This window comes from Oncorhynchus mykiss, chromosome 30 (genome assembly GCF_057628025.1).
Source record: "Oncorhynchus mykiss isolate SJ-2025 chromosome 30, ASM5762802v1, whole genome shotgun sequence".
Lineage (NCBI taxonomy): Eukaryota > Metazoa > Chordata > Actinopteri > Salmoniformes > Salmonidae > Oncorhynchus > Oncorhynchus mykiss.
Window position 1 is genome coordinate 30,849,008 of NC_143051.1, and position 27,671 is coordinate 30,876,678.

Sequence of the window (27,671 nt, forward strand, 5' to 3'; positions counted from 1 at the left end):
ATACTGCAAAGTTGCTTCGGAGCTAGAAGCACGGCTGCCCTATCTGTCTGCGCCATTTTATCACCAGGGAGCATCAGCTAATCTAAGCATCAACTGGATCGACAGTATACATTGAAGAAATGGATGTATCCATATTACACTACACCTTTGCAGCTGCTATTTTAAAATTATGCAAATGAACAAGCAGGATGGCACAGTGACAAAGAAACAGACTTATGAAGATTGCTTTTCAGTTGAATAAGGGCAACTGTAGGTTTTCCACTATTGACCGACAGAATATTATTACACGTCTGTAAAATAAAATGTAAAGATTAATCAATTATAAATCATGGACTTTCAACAGTTCAGTACATCAGTATTGTTATTTTTTGGGGGTGGGCTTTTCCCTTCTTGACCATCATATAAAACCTGTATGAGTACTTTGTACACCACCCTGTGGAAAAAGTTTGAATGTCACACATCCAGCTTCCAACAGAGTCAAATGAGGTGACTGGGCATATAAGATGACGAACCCTAATCAAATGTGGCGAGTGTGGTCCTATTGAGAAGGCGGCCCGCTCCTCGCCACTCCCTTGCTAAGGATTTCCTTCTGGACTATGTCCATTACTTGGTCCTTCGCCTCTTTCCTTCAGACGGATTGAAAAGAGACCCAGACATTTGTCTTAAAGCTTAAAATGGCATTATTACACCCTGGCCCAAGTAGTATAACTCATTTGAACATATAAATGGCCAAAGTGGCGGTGAGTTTTCCCCAAGAAGAGTAATGACTTAAGGTATTTTCTACTTCATCTTCCCAAACCCTTTTTACAAGAAAGGCTGGCAACTACATTTATTTTCCTGGCTCTGCGTTTGCTGCAGCTCGAACTTTAGAGTCTTGATGTATTTCTCCTGAACTCGCCTGTCAAATTCTGAGCTCTCCATTTGTCAAAATGTCCCTCAAAAGCCACGCCGTCCTGCAAAAGTAAAAACCTGTTTAAAAAGCTTGAACTAGTTGCTGACGGTGCAGTTCTGGTAACAACGGGACGTCATTGCAGCTTTAGACATATTCATCAGGTCTCAGACACAAGTTCACTTAGGGATGCTTTGAAAAGACCACTTGTTCAACATCTGAATGGATAACTAAAATAGCCAATTCTATAACAAATGCAGATGTAGTATTTACAGCATGTTACCTGCTCAATTTGTAGCACAGAAACATTAGGATTACTTCCATTGTTCATTTTTATCTCCCACTATCTAGGAAAACTCAAAGTCAAATCAAGAACAGGATTGTAGATTACTTAGACATTTATTTATGATAAAAACAAACCAAAACATTTGAGACAAACTCTGAAAGCATCATAAATAGTGACTGCTGCTGAATTTACGCCTGGCAGAGGACCTGAAATGCAGTTACATCTCTATGTGCACATGAAGATTCCCATCACGTTACTGTACTCACTCAACCCATTCCTGATATCCATCTGGACTGAGCGATGTGGAACATTTCTTTACTACACAGATATAGGCCTACTGTAGGTCCATAAAGAGCATTCAGTAGGGATACCGTGGATGCAACGCCCCAACCCAACCTGTGGCTATGTGGCCCAGACACCAGAATGGTATTCCCCCTCAGTACCAGTAGGTCTTCCGGTTCCTCCTGGGTTCCTCGATGCCCAGTTTCTCCATCACCTCCTCCTCCAGAGTCTTGAGGGAGGGCGTGTAAGTCTTCTCCAGGGTTTCCTCCGGACTGGTGTCCTTGGGGCCGTCTGGGATGGCAGACACCAACCAATAAGGGGATTCCAAAATTAGGGGGGGGGGGTTAATTCAGAAGAAAGGGTATACTTACACTAAGTACACAACATGTAGCTGACCCAACTCACCTAACTTCCAGTCTATCATATGGTACACATCACCCTAGTAATTGTTTTGTGATTGCCTGTTACGAAAATGCACTGACGAAGGAAAAAGTTTGTTGGCTTGATTGAACCATGTTATGCAGTAAATGTGAGTGATTTGTTTAAACGACGAGCCCTGTTATCGTAGTGTGTGATCGGTCACCTTTTTGTGATATTGCGATGATTTTACTGTTTTATGCTGTAATTGATCAAATTTGCAGAGAATCGTTGACTTGGCAAAAAAAATCTAAAATGCCATCGCAAAATCATGGAGGGACTGCAAAATGATCCTAATCATAGGCCAAATTCTGACTAGAGATGCAGGAAACTTAACTTCAGCACAACTCTCACATTGCTATAATATAATTATTTAAAGGCCCAGTGGAGTCGAAATTAAGTTTTCCTGTGTTTTATTGTGTAATAACAGCTGATGAAACTAACACTGTAAAAGTATATATTTTTTTTTTTGTTTTGTTACCAGTGTTATTTTCTGATTGTATTTTCAACCAGAAACTATCTACACAGGACCTTCTAATTAGTAGGTTTTGCATGGGTGGAGTTATGGCCTGTCTGTTGATTTCACAAGGCGGTATATTTCAGCCTGTTTTGGTGGGATGGAGTAAGAAATAAGAAAGACCTCTGCCAACAACAGCTAGTTTTCCCCTTCCCACTCAGATCATTCCCAAACATTCCTAGCAAAATTATTGCTTGAGAAATTGCTCTTTGCTAAACATTTTAATTGAAAATCATTACAGTAAGTTACTTAATCAGAAATGACTTGATACGGAGATAAAAATAGCTGCATTGGGCCTTTAAAGGGGCAATCGGAAGTTGCTACCAAATTCGTTTAACTCACAAATTAATGATAAATCCCATTAATTCTTGAAAATATAACTTATTAATGCCTCATGAGCTTAGTTCAACTGTCATACCCTATCAGAACCCAAAAGGTAAGCTTGTTTACCTCCAATGTTTGTAAACAAAGTAAAATGTGAACAAACATTTACATAAAGACATTTTTTAAACTAGAACGTTGATATCATGGACAGTTTGCATCCATAACTCTGAAGAAATTTGAGTGGTGACATTCCTCCAGTCCCATCCCTCAGCTTTTACCAAAACAGTGGCGGGGAATAAGCTTAGTTATTGTTTCAACTGCTGATTACCGCTTTAAACAAATAAAGTCGTTCCTTATACATCACCCAGACCAGCTTGTGTCCTGCTTTTCCACTCATCTTCACCCACATTCTTGACAAGCTTGACTCTCATTCACAAAAGCTACCTCAATCCATCTAGATTTCTGTGCCCCTCCTCTAGCCTCTGTTCCTCACCCTTCCACTGCTGCGGTACGATGCCGTCTCTGCGCTGGAACACTGGTTTGGGGACAATGCGGCCCGTCCTGAGGGAGACGCGCACCTTCTCCCCCTCCTCTGTGAACCTCCACTCCACCTCAGTGGGTTTCCTGTTGGAGCAAGACAGGAGTCAGGTTTGGTATCAAACTCAGGACTAAAGTAGTCAGGATCAGTCAGGATTCAAGTCAAAGCATTCACTAATCATAAACTATTTAAATAAAATAGAAATGTGGGTGCATCTGTGCACAAAAATCCTACTTATTGCAACTTTAAATCCAAGCCCTGCACATAAAATCTACTGAAAACTAAACTAAATCCAAAACTAAACTGAGCATGGACACAAACCCTGGCTCTGGATAGCTACTGGGTGAGCAAGCTATTGTTCTGCTTCTTTTTTTGCATGGGTGTTTTCTGCACCACTCTGTGGTAAAGGTTTGAATACCATGAGACTTTTCCACTGAAGCCCTGTTTAACTGAATCAGTTGTTTCAGTTTTGGGCTGTTACCAAAGCCTGCACACCCCACACCCAGAAACAGGTTTGGTGATCATGGGCTTAGACAAATGTTAGAATCTGGACCTCCCCATAATGCACTGGGACTCACCTGTCAGTAGGGTCGACAAGTGAGATGTCTCGGATTAGAAGGGGAGCCTCGCTGGCAATATAGGTCCCCCGGTAATCTGCAGTTTTCCCAATGTACCTGAAATGCTAAAATGGAGAAATACTGGGTTAATTTAATCTATTCAAACAATGCAGAGACAACAGAACTTCAATTGCTGTTGAAATCAATGTCCATTATTTGTAACGCAGTCTAAAAAGAGCCATATTCTTTTTTAATAATATAAAGTGGGGTTCAACATCATAAATACAGTATTTGTTAACATAAACATTCCATACTTGTTTATCATCACAGTCCAAAACATGACAATGGATTCTCACTAAATTCACTGTAATGATGGTAGCAAAATAAATTACTGGATGGCATTAAGTCTAGTTTGTGAGTTGCTCTTAAAATAGGATCCTATGGTTCTAGCGATAAAACCGGGTCCTGGTCTTTGCTTTTGCAACTGTAGCTTGGCCTGTGAAGCCATTTGAGAAGGCTACCCAGATTCAAAGACAGTGCACTAGAAACCGGTATGATAAAAATATTAGAAGGTAGCCCATCAAGCATTTATGAAGCTCCTCATTGGTAGTAGGGACAGTTTTCTAAAATGCTCAAATAAATGTGACTACAACAACCATAGCTGACACTATATCAAGTGGGTTATACAGTATGTAAACAAAATAGTATACAACTGTTGGGTGTTTATACTGAATGTAGTGTATGAATGTCTTCTCTGTTATGGAACTGGTAAACATATCCCCTCTGACAACGATGACTAGGATTCTTACCGTGTTCAACCCGTCCAGGATGACCCAGTTTCTGTGTCTGAAGACCTGGGCCACTTTGCCCTGCTTTCCTTTGTCTTTCCCAGAGAGAATCTCAACCTGGTCAAGGTGGAACACCAGTTTAGAATATCAAAGCATCAAAACATTAGGCTAATGGCTGAATAAACCTTGACAGTGACACTCCCTTTTCAGCCCTACATCTCATTATCGTAACCTTCCATGTGTTGCTTTTATAGCAAGGAATTGATCAACTCAATGGTTTGCCTAACAATTTGTTCGTGTCTAATAACTGGTATCTCTGAAAAAAAAATTGGCATATAACTGCAATGCCAGTGTTTAGAGGGAAGCATAACATTTTCAGTGCATAATTTTTATTATAAATGATAAAGTTTGTGTTATATGGCCAATATACCACAGCAAAGAGCTGGCACTCCGCTGCATCGGGCATAAGAACAGCCCTTAGCAGTGATATATTGGCCATATACCACACCGCCTCGTGCCTTATTGATTAAATATTCCACATCTAAAAATCTTCATTGTCCTTTTGGCATGACCACTTACTGTGTCCCCTTTGAAAACAGACCAGTCCTCATAAGCTATGGGCTCAATGAACACCTTTCTTCTCTTCTTGCCTGGTGGGTTCAATCTTTTGGCAGCTATGGTCCATGGCCGACTTGTGCCGTAGCGATAGTCTTTAGGGAAGGCAGCCTTAGCGGCCATCGACAGTATGGCTGTTAATCGCATTTTCCTGGAGGAAAAAAAATAAAGAGAAGTCATTATTTTTCAACATTTACTACTCAACAGACTAATTATTGATGCCCATACAGTAGAGTAACCATATAATTAGGATCTCTATGATAGTGACAGTATAGATAGCTTGCTGGATACATAAGATGAAATGTGCTGATCAGCAAATTATATAAAGTTGATTATAAAATAGATACATTATTTGTAAGTATACACTGTGTGAATAACTGTGTGCATTGTCATGATGTTTTATTGACACAAATGCAACACTGACACTGACAGAGCCATCATTTTCATCACTGGTCAGTTAGATGCTGGATAACATTGGCTATGCTAGCTAGAATAGTAATCGTTCTTCTGGCTATAGCAAAACACACCTGGAATTTTCTGGTTAGTAGTACGTTGCCAAGCGTATATGTAGCTAGTTAGCTTAATTTTAGTAGCCCTAAACCGAAAAAAATAGCGCTAGCAATGTAGCTAATTGTTGTGACATTATGTTGACATTTCGCTAACGTTAGTTAGCTTGAAAAGAGAGATGCATGCCGAGGATTCAAGGAAGATTGAAAGTCAATCGTCTCCACAAAACAGAAAACGCAACTAAAATAGATAGCAAACCAATGCATATACCATACATTTCCAAATTATCAATCAGAAAATTGCATTTACCCCTTCTCGTTTTCAATGTCACATGCGTAAATCGTTCCACTTTGACCCCTACTACTTCTTTAGGGGTTGTAATTCATTTACTGGATCTCTACCGCCATCTATCGTACGGGTGGAGTGATGAATCTGTGCCACTGTCAGGTGAATGAGGAATGACAGCCAAACGAAATCACCTGCAGACGCCCAAGTCACGAACTGACTTGGGCTCGGGGTCATTAATAGTAGTCTATGAGCCATCCCCCTAAATCTGGGAGTTTTCTGTTTTTTCTTTCACCCGCCATCCCATTCATTTTTCCAATAGGACTTTTGCCCTATGACAAACATTGTCAGTATAAAACAAGTTATATAATTCAATCATAAATGGAATGCTTAGATTCACAGCTATCCATCAGACACATTTTCAGGAATGTTCAGTTCAACAGAACTTTGACATTTGACCCCCCCCCCCCCCCCCCCCAGGGTACATATCAGAAGACCTGATACATTTTAAACTGTGTTTGACAAGTGGTTCTGAAAGGTCATGAAAAACCATGGGCGATAATATGGAGTTGGTCCCCCCCTTTGTTGCTATAACAGCCTCGAATCTTCTGGGAATGTTTTTTCCCCCACTAGATGTTGGAACATTGCTGTGGAGACTTTCCATTCAGCCACAAGAGCATTAGTGGGGTCGGGCACTGATGATGGGGGATTCGGCCTGGCTTCGCAGTCGGCATTCCAATTTATTCCAAAGGTGTTCGATGGGGTTAAGGTCAGTGCTCTGTGCAAGCCAGTCAAGTTCTTATACACCAATCTCAAGAAACCATTTCTGTATGGACCTCGATTTGTGCACGGGGGCATTGTCATGCTGAAATAGGAAAGGGATTTCCCCAAACTGTTGCCACAAAGTTGGATGCACAGAATCGTCTAGAATGTCAATGTATGCTGTAGCGTTAACATTTACCTTCACTGGAACTAAGGGGACTAGCCCAAACCATGAACAACAGCCCCAGACCATTATTACTCATCCACCAAACTTTACAGTTGGCATTATGCATTGGGGCAGGTAGCGTTCTCCTAACATCCGTCAAACCCAGATTCGTCCGTCAGACTGCCAGATTGCGAAGCGTGATTCATCACATCCAGAGAGTGGCGGTGAACTTCACACCACTCCAGCCAATGCTTGGCATTGCGCATGGTGATCTTAGGCTTGTGCACTTCGTGGCTGAGCCATTGTTGCTCCTAGACGTTTCCCCTTCACAATAACAGCACTTATAGTTGACCGGGGCAGCTCTAGCAGGACAGAAATTTCACAAACTGACTTGTTGGAAAGGTGGCATCCTATGATGTTGCCACATTGAAAGTCAGTGAGCTCCTCAGTACAGGCTAATCGACTACCAATGTTTGTCTGTGGAGATTGCATGGATGAGTACTTGATTTTATACATCGTCAGCAGCAGGTGTGGCTGAAATAGCCAAATCAATTCATTTGAACGGGTGTCCATATATTGTTGGCCATGTAGTGTATTACTGTAATGATCACAAGGAAACAAGATAGTTTTATGCTAAATGTATGCGTATAATTTTTATCAATGCTTTAAAGTTTTATGGTAAATCGTTTTTTCCAATAGTTTCAGGTCCTGGCATAAAAAGAGAATCACTGGATTCCTCTGAGAAGAGTGTCTGAGATTCGAATCTTGTCATTTGTGGCCTCGACTGCAAACAAAGGAAACTGAAATTGTCTATGTTGTACCCTTGCCTTGTAATATTTAAGGTTTTCACACTCTTCTCCATGGTGCCCATCCTCTATACATTTCTCCAGAAATATGTCAAGCATTTTCTGGAGGACTGTCCCTGTCAAGTTGCTAACAATCTGAATACTCCTTCAGTGCAGTACTTCAAACTATTTTGGACTCGGCTTGCCTTCACAGAATCCAGACTTAATGGTTACCCTTAGATTTCTTCTGTCAAGACCGTCAATTTTTCCATTCACAATCCGGATGACACCCTCTACAAACTTCAGCCTAGCAGCGGATATGCTTGTTACAGCCTCAAAGCAGGATAGACTTAAGTAATCTTGCGTAGTGGCCTTGGGTGGGCTGATGCTTTGCTGCAGATAAACAGAATAGATCATTAACATTTGAAAATACTTGGTCACAGTGAATTGTGTCTCCTCTGTAAATCTACAGAATCCATTTTCAGGTATTTAGATGTAGGAAATAGATTGATGGCACACCCCGGTCTCATGTCACTGAGAAAATACAGCCAAATAGAGTTAAGGATGTCTTCTCTGTGTGTGTACGTACGTGTGTCTGTTAGTGAGAGTGACTGAGTTTATTACCTGGCATCCTTAGTCGATCTATTGTTGGTGTTTGTACTCTTCTTTTAAGTATCATTATAACAATGTTTTAAGCATCACGTCAGTGCTGCAGATTACCGGATATTACTTACTACTATAAATCCAGTTTGAATAGCTTGGTGATAAATGGCAAGATTCCAAGACTAATGCTAAACCACAGAAAGAACAATGAGACAGATATTCCACCGGATGTACAAATGTGAAGCATCCGGTTTGCGTTTCCACTCACTACCAAATATGGTAATGTCGCATAAAACTGACCAATCGCGAGCTACAAAAATAGGGCTCGCAACTGCAACCAATCTGGCACATTTTCTGCATATTGTTCAAATCAAGCCTGACATCAGCAAACTTTTTCCCTCGTCAGCGCATTTGTGACAAATTGGGCAAAATCATTGCCAGAGCATCCGGTTGGCGTTTCTACTCACTACCAAATATGGTGATGAGAGGAAGTCCACCGGCCAGCAGTGGGAGAAGATGGAGCGAGATGGACTTTGGCCGACATTTATTAATTTTCTCATCAATGAAACATTTGATCGCCATACAGTTTTCTGTTTGTAAAACTAGAATCTGTAACAGAGTGGACTGCGTTTTGTAGACTTGACCCTTTGCCAAAGTTTAAAATAAATTGCATTGTTTAGGAGTGCAAGGGCACATTGAGTTATTGCACACGCACACTTCCCAGAGTAGGAGTTCCCTAATGGAAATATGCAAATAAATGCTAGAATGCACCAATAGGATCTCACTAGCCTGTGCTTGGCCCCGCCTACCTCCTCGCTTCTTCTGCCCACTATGATTAATTTACTCCCATTGGACACAACATGCTCGCTCGGGTCTATCTTGGGTTAGTTACAAAAAAATCTTTGGCTAACCTTGTATCAGTTGTGTGGCTGTTTCTGTGTAGTGGGTGTCACCCAGTGGATAAATGGGAGAACTTTTAAAGTGACATTCAAAAATGTCATAAATTACCTATCTACAGGATATGGAGCAAGTTCCTGTACTCCCTGCTCACTCGTGACTGCACGACCAGGCACGACTCCAACACCGTCATTAAATTTGCCAATGACACAACAGTGGTAGGCCTGATCACCGAAAAGACAGAGCGTCAAGTTCCTTGGTGTCCACATCACCAACAAACTAACATGGTCCAAGCACACCAAGACAGTCGTCAAGAGGGCACGACAAAACCTATTCCCCCTCAGGAGACTGAAAATATTTGCCATGGGTCCTCAGATCCTCAAAAGGTTCTACAGCTGCACCATCGAGAGCGTCCTAGTTGCATCACTACCTGGTATGGCAAATGTTTGGCCTCCGCCCACATGGCACTGTGGAGGTTAGTGTTTTCCGTCCAGTACATCACTGGGGCAAGCTTCCTACCATCCAGGACCTCTATACCAGGCAGTGTCAGAGGAAGGCCCTAAAAATTGTCAATTCTCCAGCCACCCGTGTCATAGACTGGCAAGCGGTACCGGAGCGTCAAGTCTAGGTCCAAGAGGCTTCTAAATAGCTTCTACCCCCAAGCAATAAGACCCCTGAACATCTAGTCAAATGACTACCCAGACTATTTGCAGTGACCCCCCTCTTTAATAACTCTACCTACATGTACATACTACCTCAAATAACCGGTGGCCCCACACATTGACTCTGTATCGGTACCCCCCATATATAGTCTCGCTATTGTTATTTCATTGCCACTCTTTAATTACTTGTTACTTTTATCTCTAATCAAATATATATATATATATATATATATATATATATATATATATATAACTGCATTGTTGGTTAGGGGCTTGTAAGTAAGCATTTCACTAAGTTCTACACTTGTTGTAACCGGCACATGTGACTAATAATAATTTGATTTGAAGTTCAGTATATTACATCAAGACACTGATGAAAATCAATCTGATCATGTTGAGTCCATTCATCTTATCAGTTCATTGTAGCAAGTCATTAAATGTATTTCTCAAACAAGCCCTTCTGTGTGGCATATGGTACTATGGCTGCGTTTACACAGAAAGCCAGATTCTGATCTTTTGCCCAATTGTTGGTCTTTTGACTGAACATTTATGGGACAGAGAATCACATTTTTGTGAAAAACAGTTTCACAACACAGCACAATGGCCAAATTATATTGGAGATTAGCCTGTGGCCATTTTCTCTGTTAAATCCTACTCAACTAAGCTTACATTAATAACATATTACTGTGAAGCTTTAAAATGCTGTAAACAGTGATTTTCTACAGTAGGCCTTAATTCAACACAAATTACAGATATTTTTGCACAAATTGAACAGTTTATTTGCAACATTGAAACAGTAAGATACGATTGTATAAAAATAAAGACAACTTATTTAACAAACAAAAAAGTGGTTTGTGATCTGTACCGAAGACGAGGAGTACCATATATTTGTTTAATAACTATTAGTTTCTCTCATCGTCATCTAAAGCAGCTTAAAATGAACCAATTTTCTCATTATCTGCTTTCAGTTTCTGAATAGCTGTCTAGCAAAAAAACATGTTTTCATTCAAAATGCAATTTTGGCAATATCACAGTTTTCTAAGTGATTTGAGGATTTCTGTCCAGTTGATATGCTGACAACACATAAATTATAAAAAATAAAAAAGGTCTCTAAACACCAGCATAATCTTGTTCTGGAAGAGATAAGCCCTACAGTGTCAAATCAACATCATGCTCTCATGGCTTCAGACCGCAGGATTTTTAAAAAAATGTGCGTTTTGGGTGGAAGAGAAAAAATAGTAAAATTGGCAGCACATTCAACAGAACGACAAAAAAAACCCAAGCAAAATAAATAACAATAGAACATTGTACCATACAACGTGCTCCGCTAACTTTCACAATGGCGCTACATACAAAGACAGTGGTTTAGCAATGTAGACCTGATGCTACAAAAATACTGTTAGAACAAAAAAGGCTGTTGTTTGTGATCCTGCCTGTGATTTGAGTGGACATGTTCGTTAATAGTTAGTCGGGAGCCATTTTTCTTTTTTTTTGTGGCAGTGTGGCAGCAGTGGTTGTGGCAGTGTAGTGATGCAGTTCATGTACATTCGATAAATCGGCTTTCTTGGCTCTTTCATTAAATACACATAACAGTCTAGTCAATGGAACCTCGTCTCCAAAGTACATACAGCACAGTATAATACAGATTATTATATAAGAGCAGTGAGTCATGTTAATCAGTCTGCACTTTGATTCACACAGGCTTGTATCGTACCAGAAGAAAACGGTGTCCTTTTTGTTAAGTTACCACATCAGGCCATACATACAGTCTTACTCGCTGTCATGACAGTCCACACACAGTGCTGCAGTTAGCCGTGTTCATGTAAAACTCCATGGCTCAAGAGTGACCATGTAAAGACTACATTGTTCTTAGGTAGAGTGGATATGGTATGTCAATAGTTAGGGTGAGATGTGGTTGACTATGCTCAGATAGGGGTGTTGGGAAGATGCCCATTGGAGCCCCTCGGCGTGACGTTGCACACGACCCCGTTGGCTTGGCCGTTGTGTGCCATCTGCCCATTCCGCATGCCATTGCTGCATGGCGACTGACCCCCCCGAAGGGCCTCCCGCTCCTGAGGGCCACCCCTCTCCGAGTCCCTCCCTGGGGCGTTGGCCTGGGGCGCCGTCCTGCTGCGGCAGCGCTGCCTCACGCTATACAGCGTCATAGTTAGCAGAATACTAACGCAGCACGCTAGCAGTACAGACACCACCACCAATTCCTTCAGGTAGGTTTGACCCAGGAGCAGCTTCTCCCCTCCCCACCACTCCGCCTCAGTCTCAGTCTCCCCCGACTGCTCCACCCAGAAAGTAAAGTTCCTGCTGGTTCGCCTCGTGGTGACTGGAGTCTCCCTTGCTGGCGCGGTGGGCTCCGGCTTGGTCTGCTTGGGCCCAGTCAAGTGCGGAGTGAGCCATCCTCCTGAACCAGTCTGGGTGGTTGGGGGGAGCGCTGGGCTCTGGGGGCGTGTGGTCGTCATGGCAGTGGCCTGAGGGGTGGGGCTGCTCTTCTGCTTTACCTGGTAGATGGCCAGGTTCTGCTGGAAGCCGTTCTCTGTGGAGAGACACAGGTAGTGGCCCAGGGTGGCGGGCGTGGCCAGGAAGTGCAGGCTTCCATCCTCTAGCTGCAGGTAGAGGTCTGGGGAGAGGCGGCTGTTGGGTCGCTCCCAGTGGCGGTGGGCCAGGCTCGAGGCCTCTGGGCACTGCAGTCGCACCACCTCATTCAGGGACACAAACACCAGCTCGCCTAGGGGAAAGGAGTCTAACAGAAATCAGGAGTCACTGACTGAGGCCCAAGCTTAGACTGAGCCAGATGCTAGTTATGGCAGTTGGCGGCTAAGCTAGCGGCTAGCCCACAAGCAAAGGCTTGAGCACACACACACACTGCAGTGTGTATCTATGTTTTCATAGGTTGCACGTTTCGTCACAATATTGTTCTGAACGTTCGTTCTGGATTGATGCCCGACTGAGCATTCTACTCAATGCATCATCAATGAGCGCTGATTAAGATTTCATCTAAAGAGCATTACGGTGGCTTGGAAATACTATGACATTCAAAAGGAGGCAAATAATTAGTAGGAAAACCTTTTGTCGTCACCAGATTGACTTTAGATGCAGTATAACACTAGTTAGCTAGCTAAGATCGAGGGGATCGAGGCCACCGGATTTTACCTAGCTAATGTTAGCATTGCTAGCTATTTTTGACACACTTTGCTAGCCAATGACAACATTGCCATCTGACTAAAGTACATTTGACGACATGATAACGCTGGCAAATGTCAACATATTTTCAGGCACTACAAGGTAATTTAGACAAAATAGTAGTTAGCCTCCATCCAGAATGGCTGGGCTTAGCACCACTTTAGGGCACCACTATGTTGGTGCAACCTATGAATACTATCTAGCTATACTAGTCTGACAGGATAAAGTATGAAGATGTGTGATTCTCACCTGCTTTTCCTTTGTGCAGTCCAAATCTGGATCTGGGCGAAACACACGCCTCCTGCACATTCCCTCCTTCCACATCCTGGCCTCTGTAGAAGACGAGATAAACACTGTCAGTTTGTGTGTGGGTGTATTTATTTACGTGTGAGTTTGTGTGATTTATTCTGTGCGTCGGTCCATGCAAAGTTCCTGTTTACATTCTGGTTAACTCTATAATGATGCATAAAATGTACTTAAAATATATATATATAAAATTCACTGTATCAGGGATAGCGTAGCGTACACAGACGTTTTGGCATTGCAGCCTTCTTCACTGTGTAGGTACTAATTATTGTATTATTTTTTAGATTGGGATTACGATCTTGTCTCATCGCTGCAATTCCCCAACGGGCTCGGGAGAGGTGAAAGTCGAGTCTTGCATCCTCCGGGATCGAACCCCAGGCTGTAGTGACACGGCAACACTGTGATGCAGTGTAAATCTTTTTTGAATGGAAAAGATTTGTACCTACACACTGAAGGCTGCAAAGCCGAAACTTCTGTGTAGACCATCCCTGATGCAGTGAATATTATGTTTTATATATTTTTTTAAAAAATGAAGTAAGCTTTATGCATCATCTTGGACACATCACTTATTTTCTTTTTTGAATTCACAGGTTTTAAGCACCAACTACACTTCTGGGAGAGTGCAATGGGCTCTATAACTCTATAATGTTAAAATATATATATTTTAAAAAATGATCCAATAAAAGTATCTACTCTACCTACACCCATGAAATGTTATTCTGTTAATTCTTAAATATTATGGGCCAGTTTAAGCCTTCTCCTGCACTAAGAAGCATGTTCAATGGAGATTATCAATTTAAAAGTGCTTTTTAGTTGAGGAATAGTCTCATCTGTACAGGGAATACAGCCCTGAAGGAAATAAATGAATTCCACAAAATCAAATGCAACAGCCTTTATCCAAATGTCATTTTTAAAACACCCAGCTCTAAGTATCATATTCTACTTGCCACGGTACATTCTATAAATCCATTTTATTGGTTTTGTGCCTGCTGGGTGGAGTGGTTGTAATGTAACATGATGGGGTGTGACACTCACACGTTGTCCAGGATGCTGGTGGCGTGGGTGCAGACTTTGACGGAGGGGTCCCAGCCACAGAAGGGATCCCGGGACAGCACACACTCGGCACAGCTCCAGTAGTAGGAGCAGTTGGAGGACGGGACCCTCACCACGCCTTCTGATGAGCCCACAAACAACACACCCTGTGGGGGTGAAGGATAGCATTAGTGCTAATTCGCTAATATTAGTGTACATGGGAGATAAGGCGAGAAGCATGTTAGCATTAGTATACACTTAATGACCAATGGCACAAACTGATTATTGGGTAGTAATTACGAGAATAATTAATTGAAACTAATCTTGACCATCTTGGTTAAACCAAGGCGCTCTCAACATTGGGGTTGTGGGTATGGGGTTAGGGGTCACGTACTGAATGTAACCCCTTCAACTGATAGTTGCTTTGGATAAAAGTGTCCGCTAAATGACCATATTTTACTTCAGTCAGAGAACAAAGATTCTCTGCGACATGGTGTGACCCTTACTTGACATGATGTCCGAAATAACTTGAGTTCAGCCAGCCATACTGAACCGGAACTAAACTGTGCACACCTTGAATACATTTGTCACACTGGAAAGCTGCGTTGTGAAATACACACCCCCATACAGACAACTTGCCAGCTTATTTCTCTTGCTCGCTCTCTCGCTCTCGTGCAGTAGGTCCGAGAGAGGGGGCTTATTGGGGTTAAAACCATGGCCTTCTCTACTGTCATGCTGCCTCGGACACAGTCCTGCAAAACCTTACCAGCTTCTGTTACTTTAGCCTACACTGTGGTGTTCAGTGTACACTTAATAGTTCAACGGTCCCAGAAATTCAACAATTTGTATTCGTCATCGGTATTTCATTAGTGTGAAGGCTGTTAGATAAACTTTGAAATATTATATGCAGTGGTAATACAAACGTTTCACAGAGTTTCTGCATGTGCAATTGACTGTGTGACTATTCCGTGCTAACCAACCACCTCGCACTTCACAGACGGTATGAAGCCAGCAAGTGACACGGACTCCACAGGCCATGTCCATCTGTCAGTCACCAGCAGACGTGACGTGATTGGTTGAGACCTCTGGGCATGCTGGTGAGGTTAGAGAGCAGATGAACCCAGCGCACGCACGCATGCACACACATACACTGACCCCTCACCAGGGCCTGCCTGCCCCACCATATGCATCACGCGAAGAACTAGCGTGAAACTCCACTGTCGCGTGGTTCACTGTGTTATACTTTAATGTGATCTGTTCCTCAGGGGCGAGCAATTGCTTGCCTCGCTGTAAAAGGAACTGACAAGGCCGTCACGCATGAGGTGACCAGATGTTTGGTTGTGGGGAAGGTTGAGGGAAGAGATGACAGGGGCAGTTCATCTAAACAACCTCCAGAGAGCTTTGGCGACAGGGGGATTCACAGTTTGCATCATGCACGGTTGAAGCACTAAAGTTAAGTGCCAGCCGGTTCTGAATTAAAATTTTATGTGACAGCGAGGCAAGGGTAAAGTGGAATGAGTACTCAACTTGAGATGGAGAATACCTAATGACTAGAACGGTACCTTTGATTTGGAAAGTAGGAGGTTCTTCACGGCCTGAGGCTGCTCGAAGACCTGGATCTCCTCAATGATGTGGGCACCCTTCTCCAGCAACACTGCTTTGTGGAGGTAGCCCGATTCTGAAAGCAAGCATTTGAAAGAAATGACTAACACAGTAATGGTCTGCACATGCATACATGTACTGAGTAATACAGTCATATTTAGGCCGATTCCAGTTCAATTGCCTGCCACACCGAGTTAAATACATGTCCAGTACCTGTGAGCAGGAAGAGAACGGTGAAGTCCTTGCCGTTGGCGGCCTGTACTCTCTGGGAGACCACATGGCTGTAGCGCTGGTCAGGTGACACCATGGTCAGGCTCCGCCCCACAGGGTGTACGCTGTCGTCTGCGAGGAAGTTTTCTTTGACAAAGCGAAGGGTGTTGTCTGAGGCATTGTGCAAGCCACACTGAGACGAGGAAGAGAAATGGGATTGAGCCAGGCACAGCTATTGAGATACATCCAGCTGTGTGCCAATTGGCTGGTATGGGAGTCATCCACAACAATTATGTTAAGGAGTTTGAAGAAAAGAAAAACATTCGCATAAAGAAGACTCCAAAGTCTTAACTCCAATATCACATTTATTATTCTAATGTGTGGAAGTCTATTCTTACTGAACATCAAACCAGGCCATGCTTATGATATAAGGCAGTGGTATTCAAACTTTTTCAACAGGGACCCCATTTTTTCCACCAGGATTTCTGGAGACTCAATTTCCCCCCATCCCAATCTAATGACAACTTTAAAATCTGTCAATTTAGATTTTTACAACAATTTCTCTCTTCAACAAAATGAAAAGAAACCAAATAGAATTTTACTGAGTAAAAAAAAATGTATCTTTCAAATGATCTATCTCAAAAAAGGTTAAGATAACTACAATCGGGTAGCAGCAAAATTTGTATAAACTTGAACACCTTTCTGAAATGCACTCCCATACAATAATCTATATTCTGATAAATGTTTTACATTTAAATACCACTGATGTAAGGCATGGCTGATTTAATCCTCAATACAACATAGAGAGACAACACAATATGTCAAGGCATCCAAGACAAATCAGAAATTTAACTAACATTTACCTAGGCAAGGATAAACAAGGCATTCTCCCAGCATTGTTTTGTCTAGAGAAGTTGTTTTAACTTCTTATGTATATTTTCCTTTCATCCAACTTCTTAGAAGAAGGTCAAATTAGCTAACAAGCCAATTTATTTCTGCTAACCCTCTGGGGATCTCTGTCATTCGAGACGGGGACACAGCTTACCTCTCCCGGGTTGGCGACCTTCTCCTGAACCCGCATGCTCCACCGAAGCGTGTCCCGATTCAGGACCTTGTAGTTGCCTGCGAAAACCGCTTTGATATCGCCAAGGCGGAACGCACACACTGCCGACTGCCCTGAGTTCACCGACCTAGTAGTGCACAAACATCAAAGACACTTGCGGTCACAACCGTGCTACAATCTGGTAGCAGCTACATTTGTAAAAACTTGAACACCCTTCTGAAATGCACACGTTTCAAAAACCCTCGACATACCAACCAGTCTTTAAAAAAAAAAAGTGGTCTTATTTTACAAATGTTTTTCAGGGAGGGATTCAAATCAAATTTGGAGTTCAATACTGAACAAGCCAGGTACAGGTAACTGCCAAAATAAAGGAAACACCAACACAAGTGTCTTAATAGGGCGTTGGGCCACCACGAGGCAGAACATCTTCAACGCACATTGGCATAGATTCTACAAGTTTCTGGAACTCTATTGGAGGGATGCGACACCATTCTTCCACAAGAAATTACATCATTTGATGGAGTTTTTTTTTACGGTGGAGGAAAACGCTATCAGGTGCCACTCCAGAAAGTGTTCTCATCAGTGGCGTGCATTCATGAATGCCAAGTGAAGCCACGCTTCCCCCAAAAAAGTATTAAGAAAAAAAAAAGCATAAAATAATGTATTTCGTCTCTCTAAGTTTCATAATTTCCTTCAATTTGCAAGAGGCTGAATATATATATATTTTTTAAAGGGGGGGGGGGGGGTCCAGTTTGGATATGGCGTCACTCCTATCAAATTGCATTGAGAGCATACCTCATTTACAAAAACAACTTGATTTGTTGCATCTCATTGTGTTGTTGTTCTCCAGTGGTTATCTAGCTAGCTAAAATTGTCCCTATCCTAAATCGCCATGGATGTGGCCTTGTGGTTTAATTTAATTCTCTCCGTACTGTCTGAAAATGTCAGAAACATTAACTTGCTTGACCATACTGTAGGTCATGTAACTGTTTGTTACATGTAATATGCTATGTGGACTCCACCAAACAGATGTTGCTCTCCGGTTTTGTGATGAAATGAAGATGTGGTTGAATTTACTTAAGGTATATGAACTAACAGGTTATAGAGCAAACAACGCAATTATCACAATACATAGGTTGTAATCTAATACATAGGTTATAATATTTTTTTGGGCTTCACCAGTGATTTTACCTACACACCACTACTGGTTCTCATAAGTGTTCAATTGGGTTGAGAGCTGGTGACAGACCTGTACATATCATTAAGACCTGCTAACAAGAAACAGTTGCCATTCCTACGGGAGACTGTCAACAGATGACTTCATCCCATTCATAGAGTATAGAATGTGTAAACTACTGACCACTGAGAGCTGAAGATGCCGAAGAAGAGGGTGTCGTCCACTGGGGCGCCCTCAGGTGGCGGGAGGGTGACGATGTCCTGGATGACGTTGTAGGGCAGCTCGTTGTCAGACTGGCACAGGAGCTGGGCTTTGGCGAAGGTGGTCCAGCGTCGTTGCAGGGTACGCTGGCCCCCGACGTCACTCTGGGACAGACAGGAAATGGTTGAGAGGATTACCATTAACACGCATCAGCACACACGCAGGCGTACAACCACACAATCAATGATTTGCAAACACACAATAATGCATCTCTTAGGGTCTTACCGTGCAGACTTGGGCGATGCGAGATACAGTGAACTTGTCAATGAAGTCGTACTCCCGGCCCACCTCGCTGAAGAAGAAATAGATCTTCTCTTCGCTGGGGACGAAGTTGGAGCTGATGAAAGTGGGATCTGGAGAAAAAGATCGAACAATTGGCTAGACTAATTGAGATGAGTGCGTTACTGAATGCTGGTGAGGAAAATTTATTAACGAAGGAATCATTGGAAAGTATTCCAGACGTATTGTTTAGGAGGCTTAACCAACACCAAATGACTTATCATTCAACGCTTGCCTAAAAACATTGAGTGCTTTAAAATACCCGTTTAAATACAGAAGTCAAAATGTACATTTCCTTTAAGTTGTGATTTATGTGGAAAAAGTTACTTGTAGGTATTTCTCCCTCTGTCACGTATTGCTAAATATCCTATAGATGTAAGAGTCTTGGGGGTGTGTGTAATACATCATGAGTAGATTGTTGCAGACACGTACCCTCCAGCCAGCCCAAAGTGTCGTCCAGCTTCAGATCAACATGGCCGCCCTCGCTGAGGTGGCGGGAGATGACCGGCCGGTTTCCCATGTAGTCCGCTACCGTTCCAGTGTACAGCTCTCCATCTAAACACACACACACACACAGTGAGCGTCATCCAGTACGAGCCTCTGTGTGCCTCAAACACGTGAATCTGAGTAAACATACAGGAGAATGACATAACAGCCAACGCTGGCAAATTCCAGAGTGCAATGCCTATATTAATGATAGTTTGGATGACAACAAGGTCATGGTAAGAGGAAAGAAAAATTATTGTTGTACAGTCAGTGCATGTAATCATTATGTACTGTACTTGAGATGGCCTTCCACATCAAGACAATGCCTTAACAGGTGACGACAGATTCTGTCAAGACTTGATATTTATTGCGAAGAATACAATATGTTTTTTTTTATTTTTTAAATTAAAAAAAATATATTTTACCCCTTTTTTCTCCCCAATTTCGTGGTATCCAATTGTTTTAGTAGCTACTATCTTGTCTCATCGCTACAACTCCCGTACGGGCTCGGGAGAGACGAAGGTTGAAAGTCATGCGTCCTCCGATACACAACCCAACCAAGCCGCACTGCTTCTTAACACAGCGCGCATCCAACCCGGAAGCCAGACGCACCAATGTGTCGGAAGAAACACCGTGCACCTGGCAACCTTGGTTAGCGCGCACTGCGCCCGGCCCGCCACAGGAGTCGCTGGTGCGCGATGAGACAAGGATTTCCCTACCAGCCAAACCCTCCCTAACCCGGACGACGCTAGGCCAATTGTGAGTTGCCCCACGGACCTCCCGGTCACGGCCGGCTGTGACAGAGCCTGGGCGCGAACCCAGAGTCTCTGGTGGCGCAGCCCTTAACCACTGCGCCACCAGGGAGGCCCAGATGTTTGCAATGTTGGAGACAGATTCTGCTGGGGACAGATTCTCACAATCAGTCAAAATTAAAAACGGCAAGTGAAATCACAATTTTGAAAACATAAAATGTTAATTATGGCCATTGGCAGATTTATAGGCCTGATCAGGATACATATGCAAAACTGCTGCCCACCCTCCTGTAACGCTTGCTAGCAGTCACATGTTGCCCACATAATGATAAAGACATCAGGCCAAGGATGTATTGACAAGAGGATTATCAGCGTCTGCTCTTCCTCTCGCTCACACAATCACAGATTAAAACAGCACCACGTTATCATGCCAATCTCCACCACCTTCACGCACACTACTCTTAACCCTACAATGAGACGGGACAAATATGATGACATCGAAAAGACAAAGAAGTTCACATGGATCCCTATCCCCCTAGGCACTCCTGTAGATCTGAAAGGATTGGATTGGTTCAAGCAATATGTTAATTGCTTCATATTGAGTTCTCATTGGTTGGGTTAATTTTTTTTGCAATATAACTCAGACCTGTCAAATCCTTTCAGATCTCAGGAGTAGACACCAGTATACCATGGTGTGCATGATATCGTTGGTTCCGTTCAGTGCATTGAAAGCCATTGGGTTGAGTGATTACACTGACTGGAGCTCCGACCGCAACGGAACACTTCCTGGAGAATGTGTATGTCGTCATCATTGCCCTTTGTCAAATTACATTTCCTTGTTTGTTTGGCTACCCCCTCTACTTCCTGTGAGTTATCTCTTACCGACGGTGATGGCCGAGTTACGTTGGTAGGGGTCGTAGGGGCAGCGACCTCTGCCCTCCTCTGGCTTTCCGCTGGAGCTCGTCACCAGGGAGAACGTCTCAGAGTTCTGTAAGGAAAAGAGCAGAGCAGGGTCACACCAAAGGTCATGACTCATGAGGAAGCCTACGTTAATCCATATTTAGCGCAGTTTTATCTAAGACCATAATAGTTACAGACCTGCTACACTGGACACTTCATTTTCTGCTGAGCATATTGCCATGAGTAACACCCTCCCCCGCAGTTAATTAATCCTGCTACAATGGCCGTATGAGCGAAGCATCCTTTTGAAGCGTGACATTAGGCTTGGAGCCTATTTTCTGCCAATTGAACATCGGCTCATGAGGGTAAATACTTGATCAAGTGGCTTGAGCTGCCAGTGTAGCTGCTAAAAACCTACAAGTGTTAGGCTACTAGAGACCGTAACCTCATGTAAAACCTGGCTAAAATGTCAAAATGACTACTAAAGAAACACGTGCTTCTTTGACGCTAAAGGATGCTTAATTCTAGCTAAGTATATGAAGGAGCAACCGAATTGTCTTTATCTAGATAGAGATAGAGACAAGTGTAGCCCAGTCTTGGGAATCATTATATGAGGGATGTTCTGACCTGGCTAGCATTGGCTATGCGAGTGTAGTCGAGCAAACCTGCCAGCATCAACATGACCTGAGTTAACAGGCTGGACTGGTGGTCACGCGAGGATCCAGCCTCTTAAACATTATCACACAGAAATGCACACACACACTCTCAGCCCCTGAGCATCACACTCAGGGGGGCGAGCCAGCAGAGTATGAAAATATTGCTGGGGCTGGTTGTTGAGCTCAGTACCACACACACATAACCGGATTAAGAAATGATCAACTTCATGTGAAGCACGTTTCTGAGCAAAAAATGACCTCCAGCCGTGATGTGCTTGGCACGAATGTCGTTGCCATTGAATATCTAATATGGGTTTACTGTACAGCCCATGACCAAGCACCATTACCCTCTTGAGAGAGTTGGAGAAGATAATCAGTGGGTGGGAGAGAGGAAGTGATAGATGGACCAAAACAAAAATAGAGATGGTGAGGGAGGCAGTGACGGAAGGAGAGAACAAATAGGGATAAACAACCAATGAAATAAGCTTGAGACAGTGATAAATGCAAGACTGTGTGGGATGAATACTAAAACCTGTTAAGTTCTTGGCCTCCTCACCATTTGCCCTTGAGTACACTGCATCATACATTTGGTGACGATAAAGCTTGTTCTCATTTGAGTATGAGAAAATTATTTTAAGAAAATAATCTAATGTAGGTGTGGGTTACAATATACTGTACAAATGTATGTCACGGCAGTAAAAGAAACACAGAGAAGGAGAAAAGAGAATCTTACGACGTAAGCGCAGCGTGGGCTAAAGGCGAAGGTTCCACAGGCGTACATGTGCGTGGAGTTGAGGAACTGCAGCACCCGGATGAAGTTGGGACAGTCCATCTGAAGGGGGGACAAAATGGAGACAGATAACTTTTTTTTAAATAGTGCAAATAACTAGGTACAGCTCCTAGAAACGTGAGTGCGGGGAGAGATGGAGAAAACAAAGACAGGTTCATGTTGGAAAACGGTTTCCTAATCCTGGTCCTTGAGGTACACTGTGTGCTACTGTCTGTCACTCCAGTCTACACAATACTCTTGTTCTAGGACTTGTGGAATTTAAACTTTGGCCAAGTTCGATACAGTTGAAGTCGGAAGTTCACATATAGTTAGGTTGGGGTCATTAAAACTAGTTTTTCAACCACTCCACAAATTTCTTGTTAACAAATTATAGTTTTGGCAAGTCGGTTAGGACATCTACTTTGTGCATGACAAGTCATTTTTCCAACAATTGTTTACAGGCCGATTATTTCACTTATCATTTACTGTATCACAATTCCAGTGGGCCAGAAGTTTACATACACTAAGTTGACCATGCCTTTAAACAGCTCAGAAAATTCCCGAAAATGATATCATGGCTTTAGAAGCGTCTGATGGGCTAATTGACATTGTTTGAGTCAATTGGAGGTGTACCTGTGGATGTATTTCAAGGCCTACCTTCAAACTCAGTGCCTCTTTGCTTGACATCATGGGAAAAATCAAAAGAAATCAGCCAAGACCTCAGAAAAAAAATGTAGACCTCCACAAGTCTGGTTCATCCTTGGGAGCAGTTTCCAAACGCCTGAAGGTACCACGTTCATCTATACAAACAATAGTACGCAAGTATAAACACTATGGGACCACGCAGCCGTCATACCCATCAGGAACGAGGCGCGTTCTGTCTCCTAGAGATGAACGTACTTTGGTGCGAAAAGTGCAAATCAATCCCAGAACAACAGCAAAGGACGTTGTGAAGATGGAGGAAACAGGTACAAAAGTATCTATATCCACAGTAAAACGAGTCCTATATCGACATAACCTGAAAGGCAGCTCAGCAAGGAAGGAGCCACCGCTCCAAAACCGCCATAAAAAGCAAGACTATGGTTTGCAACTGCACATGGGGGCAAAAATCGTACTTTTTGGAGAAATGTCCTCTGGTCTGATGAAACAACAATAGGACTGTTTGGCCATAATGACCATTGTTATGTTTGGAGGAAAAAGGGGGATGCTTGCAAGCTGAAGAACACCATCCCATCTGTGAAGCACAGGGGTGGCAGTATCATGTTGGGTGGGGTGCTTTGCTGCAGGAGGGACTGGTGCACTTCACAAAATAGATGGCATCATAAGGGAGGAAAATTATGTGGATATATTGAAGCAACATCAAGACATCAGTCAGGAAGTAAAAGCTTGGTCTCAAATGGGTCTTCCAAATGGACAATGACCCAAGGCATACTTCCAAAGTTGTGGCAAAATGTCTTAAGGACAACAAAGTCAAGTTATTGGAGTGGCCATCATAAAGCCCTGACCTTAATCCTATAGAACATTTGTGGGCAGATCTGAAAAGGCGTGTGCGAGCAAGGAGGCCTACAAACCTGACTCATGTACACCAGCTCTGTCAGGAGGAATGGGTCAAAATTCACCCAACTTATTGTGGGAAGCTTGTGGAAGGCTACCCAAAACGTTTGACTGAAGTTATTAAACAATTTAAAGGCAATGCTACCAAATACTAATTGAGTGTATGTAAACTTCTGACCCACTGAGAATGTCATGAATGTTTTCTTAGGATTAAATGTCAGGAATTGTGAAAAACTGAGTTAACGTATTTGTATGTAAACTTCTGACTTCAACTGTGGGTGATAGCCAAGCCAAATAAATAAACCTCCAAAACACAATGAACATCCAGAACCAGAACTGGGTGACCCTGCAACAAAGCTTGTGTCAGTCTGTCTAAAGATAAAGGAGAGCCACACACTCTAGGAGCTCAGATGCAAAAATATTTAAGTCCAACGTTTTGACAGACAAGCTGTCTTTATCAGGGTATAGTGACAAACACTGCGGGATGACTCATTTATATAGTGTCAAAAGACACACAGGTGTCTAATCATGGCCGGGTGTGGCCTGATATCATTCTCATTAATATAGCATACAAAAAACATAAATGGATAGTGTACGATCATAGATACAATAAGCCTACAAACATTTACAATCGCAAATAGAAAAATCACAATAATGGCTTCAGATCAAAGTCTATGTTGAGAACGAAGGGAGCAAGGGTCTAAATTAAAGATCCAAGCAGCCTCTCGTTTCAACAATAAATTGTCGAGGTCACCCCCTCTCCTAGGGTGGGTGACATGTCCGATGCCAATATAACGTAGAGACGTTAAACCCTGATGAAGACCGCTCATCTGTTGAAACGTTGGACAGAAATATTTTTGCATCTGAGCTCCTAGCGTGTGCAGCTCTCCTTTATTTTTTACAAATTTTACCCCTTTTCTCTCCAATTTCGTGGTATCCAATTGTTAGTAGTTACTATCTTGTCTCATCGCTACAACTCCCGTACGGGCTCGGGAGAGACCAAGGTCGAAAGCTATGCGTCCTCCGAAACACAACCCAACCAAGCCGCACTGCTACTTAACACAGCGCGCATCCAACCTGGAAGCCAGCCGCACAAATGTGTCGGTGGAAACACCGTGCAGCTGGCGACCTGGTTAGCGTGCACTGCACCCGGCCTGCCACAGGAGTAGCTAGTGCGCGATGAGACAAGGATTTCCCTACCGGCCAAACCCTCCCTAACCCGGACGACGCTAGGCCAATTGTGCGTCGCCCCACGGACTTCCCGGTCGCGGTCGGCTGCGACAGAGCCTGGGCGCAAACCCAGAGTCTCTGGTGGCACAGCTAGCACTGCGATGTAGTGCCCTAGACCACTGCGCCATCCAGGAGGCCCTTCTCCTTTATTTTTTAAAAGGTGTTCTACTCCACCAGCCAGGAACTCGCCTAAATAGGTGTGCGTTTCTTTCGCCTCTAGATTAGTCTGCCTAAAGATAGCAGGTAAGGGGGGGGAAGCACCATTAGCACTGGTCAACCTGATCCTATTACTTAGTTTAATGGAGCCACATGTGGAGGCTTACTTCATGGAAGACCTGCATTACAATAAGCCATGGCAGTTCCTTGTTTCTGCCCCAACAACGGTCATTTTGATGAAGGCCATTGGCGGCCGAAACGTCATGTTTTTAACTTGAATTAGATCAATTGGGAAGTTTTTATTGCGAGAATTGCGCATATTCTCCCCCAACACACACACACACACACACCCACACACAGACCAGCTTCCTTCGCATCATTTCTTTATCCCTCTGTAAGATATAACTTATCCCAGCTCCTTTCTCAATCCTTAATCATGGGATATGGGGCATGTTGGTAATTATGACACATATTTACCTTTGTGCATAAAGCTGTGCAAGGTACCTTCGTGTATAAGCTCTCGCATAACCTTTGAAGAGGATCAAGTCTATATTATATAATGGAATTGGTCTTTCTTTGTATGCATGGCCATTATGGTCATCTCTCATCTGATTTATACTATGGATGTGTATAGAATGGCTTTGTTTGACCGGTCAGAGGAAGATATGTCAAATGTAGCTAAGGCCAATGCATGTGACGCAACGTCAGGGGTCGCGTTGAGAGTTCATAAATCTGCATTTTCAAAACGCAGACCATCCCAAAAAATCTGCGTTTTAACGCATTTCACCTGCGTTTTATTTTGAATGTCAACAGTTTTTTTGTCTTCAATAGAGGGATCAGGGGTGTGCAACTATAGTTTTTCTTCACAGTAAATACATTAGTACAATACATTCGGCAGAAAATAGCTTCATCAGATGACAACAGAAGTGCAACGCTATTTGGCTAGCAGCTACACAAGTAAATGCGTTCACAATGAAAAAGCAAGGTATTTTTTGCTAAAACTACACATGGCCATCATATTTCTAAAATAGATCAAAACAAAGTAGCCATTTACATTTACTAATGTTTTGCTTGAAGTTAATATGGCATTTTACCGGGGAGAGTAGGATACATAGAAAAGTACCAGACAAAAGTAGCGACACTTCAGTCAGAGTGCTGTCTGCTAAACGAATGCCTGTTTGTGAATTCTGATCCAAGTGGAGAAGTGCAACTGAAGCCCAAAGTTAGTCTGACGCTGAACAGAAATTACAATAAGCATTTTAGATCTGTGTTTACAAAATGCAGCAAGACATTTCATCTTCTGTGAAAAACGCAGATTTCTGAGCTAACAAGAACACTTTACCTACAGGTCCATAAATCTGCTAATCCCTATTGGCTAAGACCATCTTGTATCAACTTACGCCTTTCGTATTGCAAACACATTGACGGCCAGGAAGCCGGTGTAAGTTATCCAATCAATCAAATAGCAAAAAAAGTTCCATTAGGGAATTACAGTCTTGCTGGGGTAGATGGTAGTGGAATGCAGCGACAGCAGTGCCTCCGGTGAGTCATGTTTAACCTCCCTAAGACCGACCCGCTTGCCCAGCCTTATAATCGCCCCACCTACTTGCTTTGTCATTTATAATTCTAACGTATTAAGTTATTATTTAAGCTCTAAAGTTCAAATTAAGTGCTATTGAAAAACCTTGCGATATTCATTGCCTGTCCAAGATCAAATCTAGGGGGAAACACTGTCCGCATGTGGCATTAATAACACTAAATGGGTGGATTGTATGAGCCAGGGTTAACTTGCCTTTTTCTTGCCCTTCATGGAGCATTCGTCCAGGTCCTTCTCTGAGGGGGACCAGTCCAGCTGAGAGAAGGATGAAGGGAGAGAGGTCAGTGTTCAGACTTGAACCAGCTGTGTTTGTGTTTCACATAACAACCGCTGAACTAAACCACTGGAGGGGGACATTTTCTGCAGCATAGACGAGCTCCAGGCAGTGTTGAATATTTACCAATAGAAAACTGCTGATCCGATATAGCCTGCATGAACTGTAAGGCTGAAGTATTTTCCCACAAAATCTGGCGGTCTTATGCATGAGCTTTAAAGCTTATGGGGTCTATAAAGCTTCATGAAGTCTCATAGAGCTCATAATACAACGTTAATAACACGGGTGTAAA

The 27,671-nt window shown here is 42.9% G+C and overlaps 2 protein-coding genes across 10 annotated transcripts in view; both read right to left on the bottom strand.

Annotated features, from left to right (window-relative positions):
• Positions 1-1,269: 1,269 nt before the first annotated feature.
• mrpl24 (mitochondrial ribosomal protein L24) lies at positions 1,270-6,148 on the bottom strand. Of its 2 annotated transcripts, none has more exons than XM_021560413.3 (6): positions 6,030-6,148; positions 5,178-5,364; positions 4,620-4,715; positions 3,832-3,935; positions 3,209-3,339; positions 1,270-1,748 (listed from the first exon to the last, which is right to left on the bottom strand). In XM_021560413.3, the coding sequence occupies exons 2-6, from the start codon at positions 5,358-5,360 to the stop codon at positions 1,612-1,614; spliced, it is 651 nt and encodes a 216-aa protein (XP_021416088.1). In that variant the 5' UTR covers positions 5,361-5,364; positions 6,030-6,148; the 3' UTR covers positions 1,270-1,611. The 2 variants fall into 2 exon arrangements, with proteins under 2 accessions (XP_021416088.1, XP_021416089.1); XM_021560414.3 differs by having other exon boundaries at positions 5,741-6,078.
• Positions 6,149-10,635: 4,487 nt separating this feature from the next.
• Positions 10,636-27,671, bottom strand: part of LOC110488263 (semaphorin-4A) — a 61,517-nt gene continuing 44,481 nt past the window's right edge. For 4 of the 8 annotated variants that reach the window (XM_090228370.1, XM_090228369.1, XM_021560420.2 and 1 more), the window contains 12 exons: positions 27,301-27,360; positions 22,533-22,631; positions 21,126-21,231; positions 19,438-19,560; positions 18,952-19,079; positions 18,649-18,830; positions 17,271-17,415; positions 16,229-16,418; positions 15,976-16,091; positions 14,417-14,580; positions 13,325-13,407; positions 10,636-12,620 (listed from right to left, as the gene is read on the bottom strand). In XM_090228370.1, coding sequence (XP_090084496.1) covers positions 11,806-12,620; positions 13,325-13,407; positions 14,417-14,580; positions 15,976-16,091; positions 16,229-16,418; positions 17,271-17,415; positions 18,649-18,830; positions 18,952-19,079; positions 19,438-19,560; positions 21,126-21,231; positions 22,533-22,631; positions 27,301-27,360 — 2,211 coding nt within the window. In that variant the 3' untranslated portion in view covers positions 10,636-11,805. Of the gene's footprint in view, positions 12,636-13,324; positions 13,408-14,416; positions 14,581-15,975; positions 16,092-16,228; positions 16,419-17,270; positions 17,416-18,648; positions 18,831-18,951; positions 19,080-19,437; positions 19,561-21,125; positions 21,232-22,532; positions 22,632-27,300; positions 27,361-27,671 lie in introns of all 8 variants that reach the window. The other 4 variants (XM_021560417.3, XM_021560419.3, XM_021560416.2 and 1 more) reach the window with 1 other exon arrangement.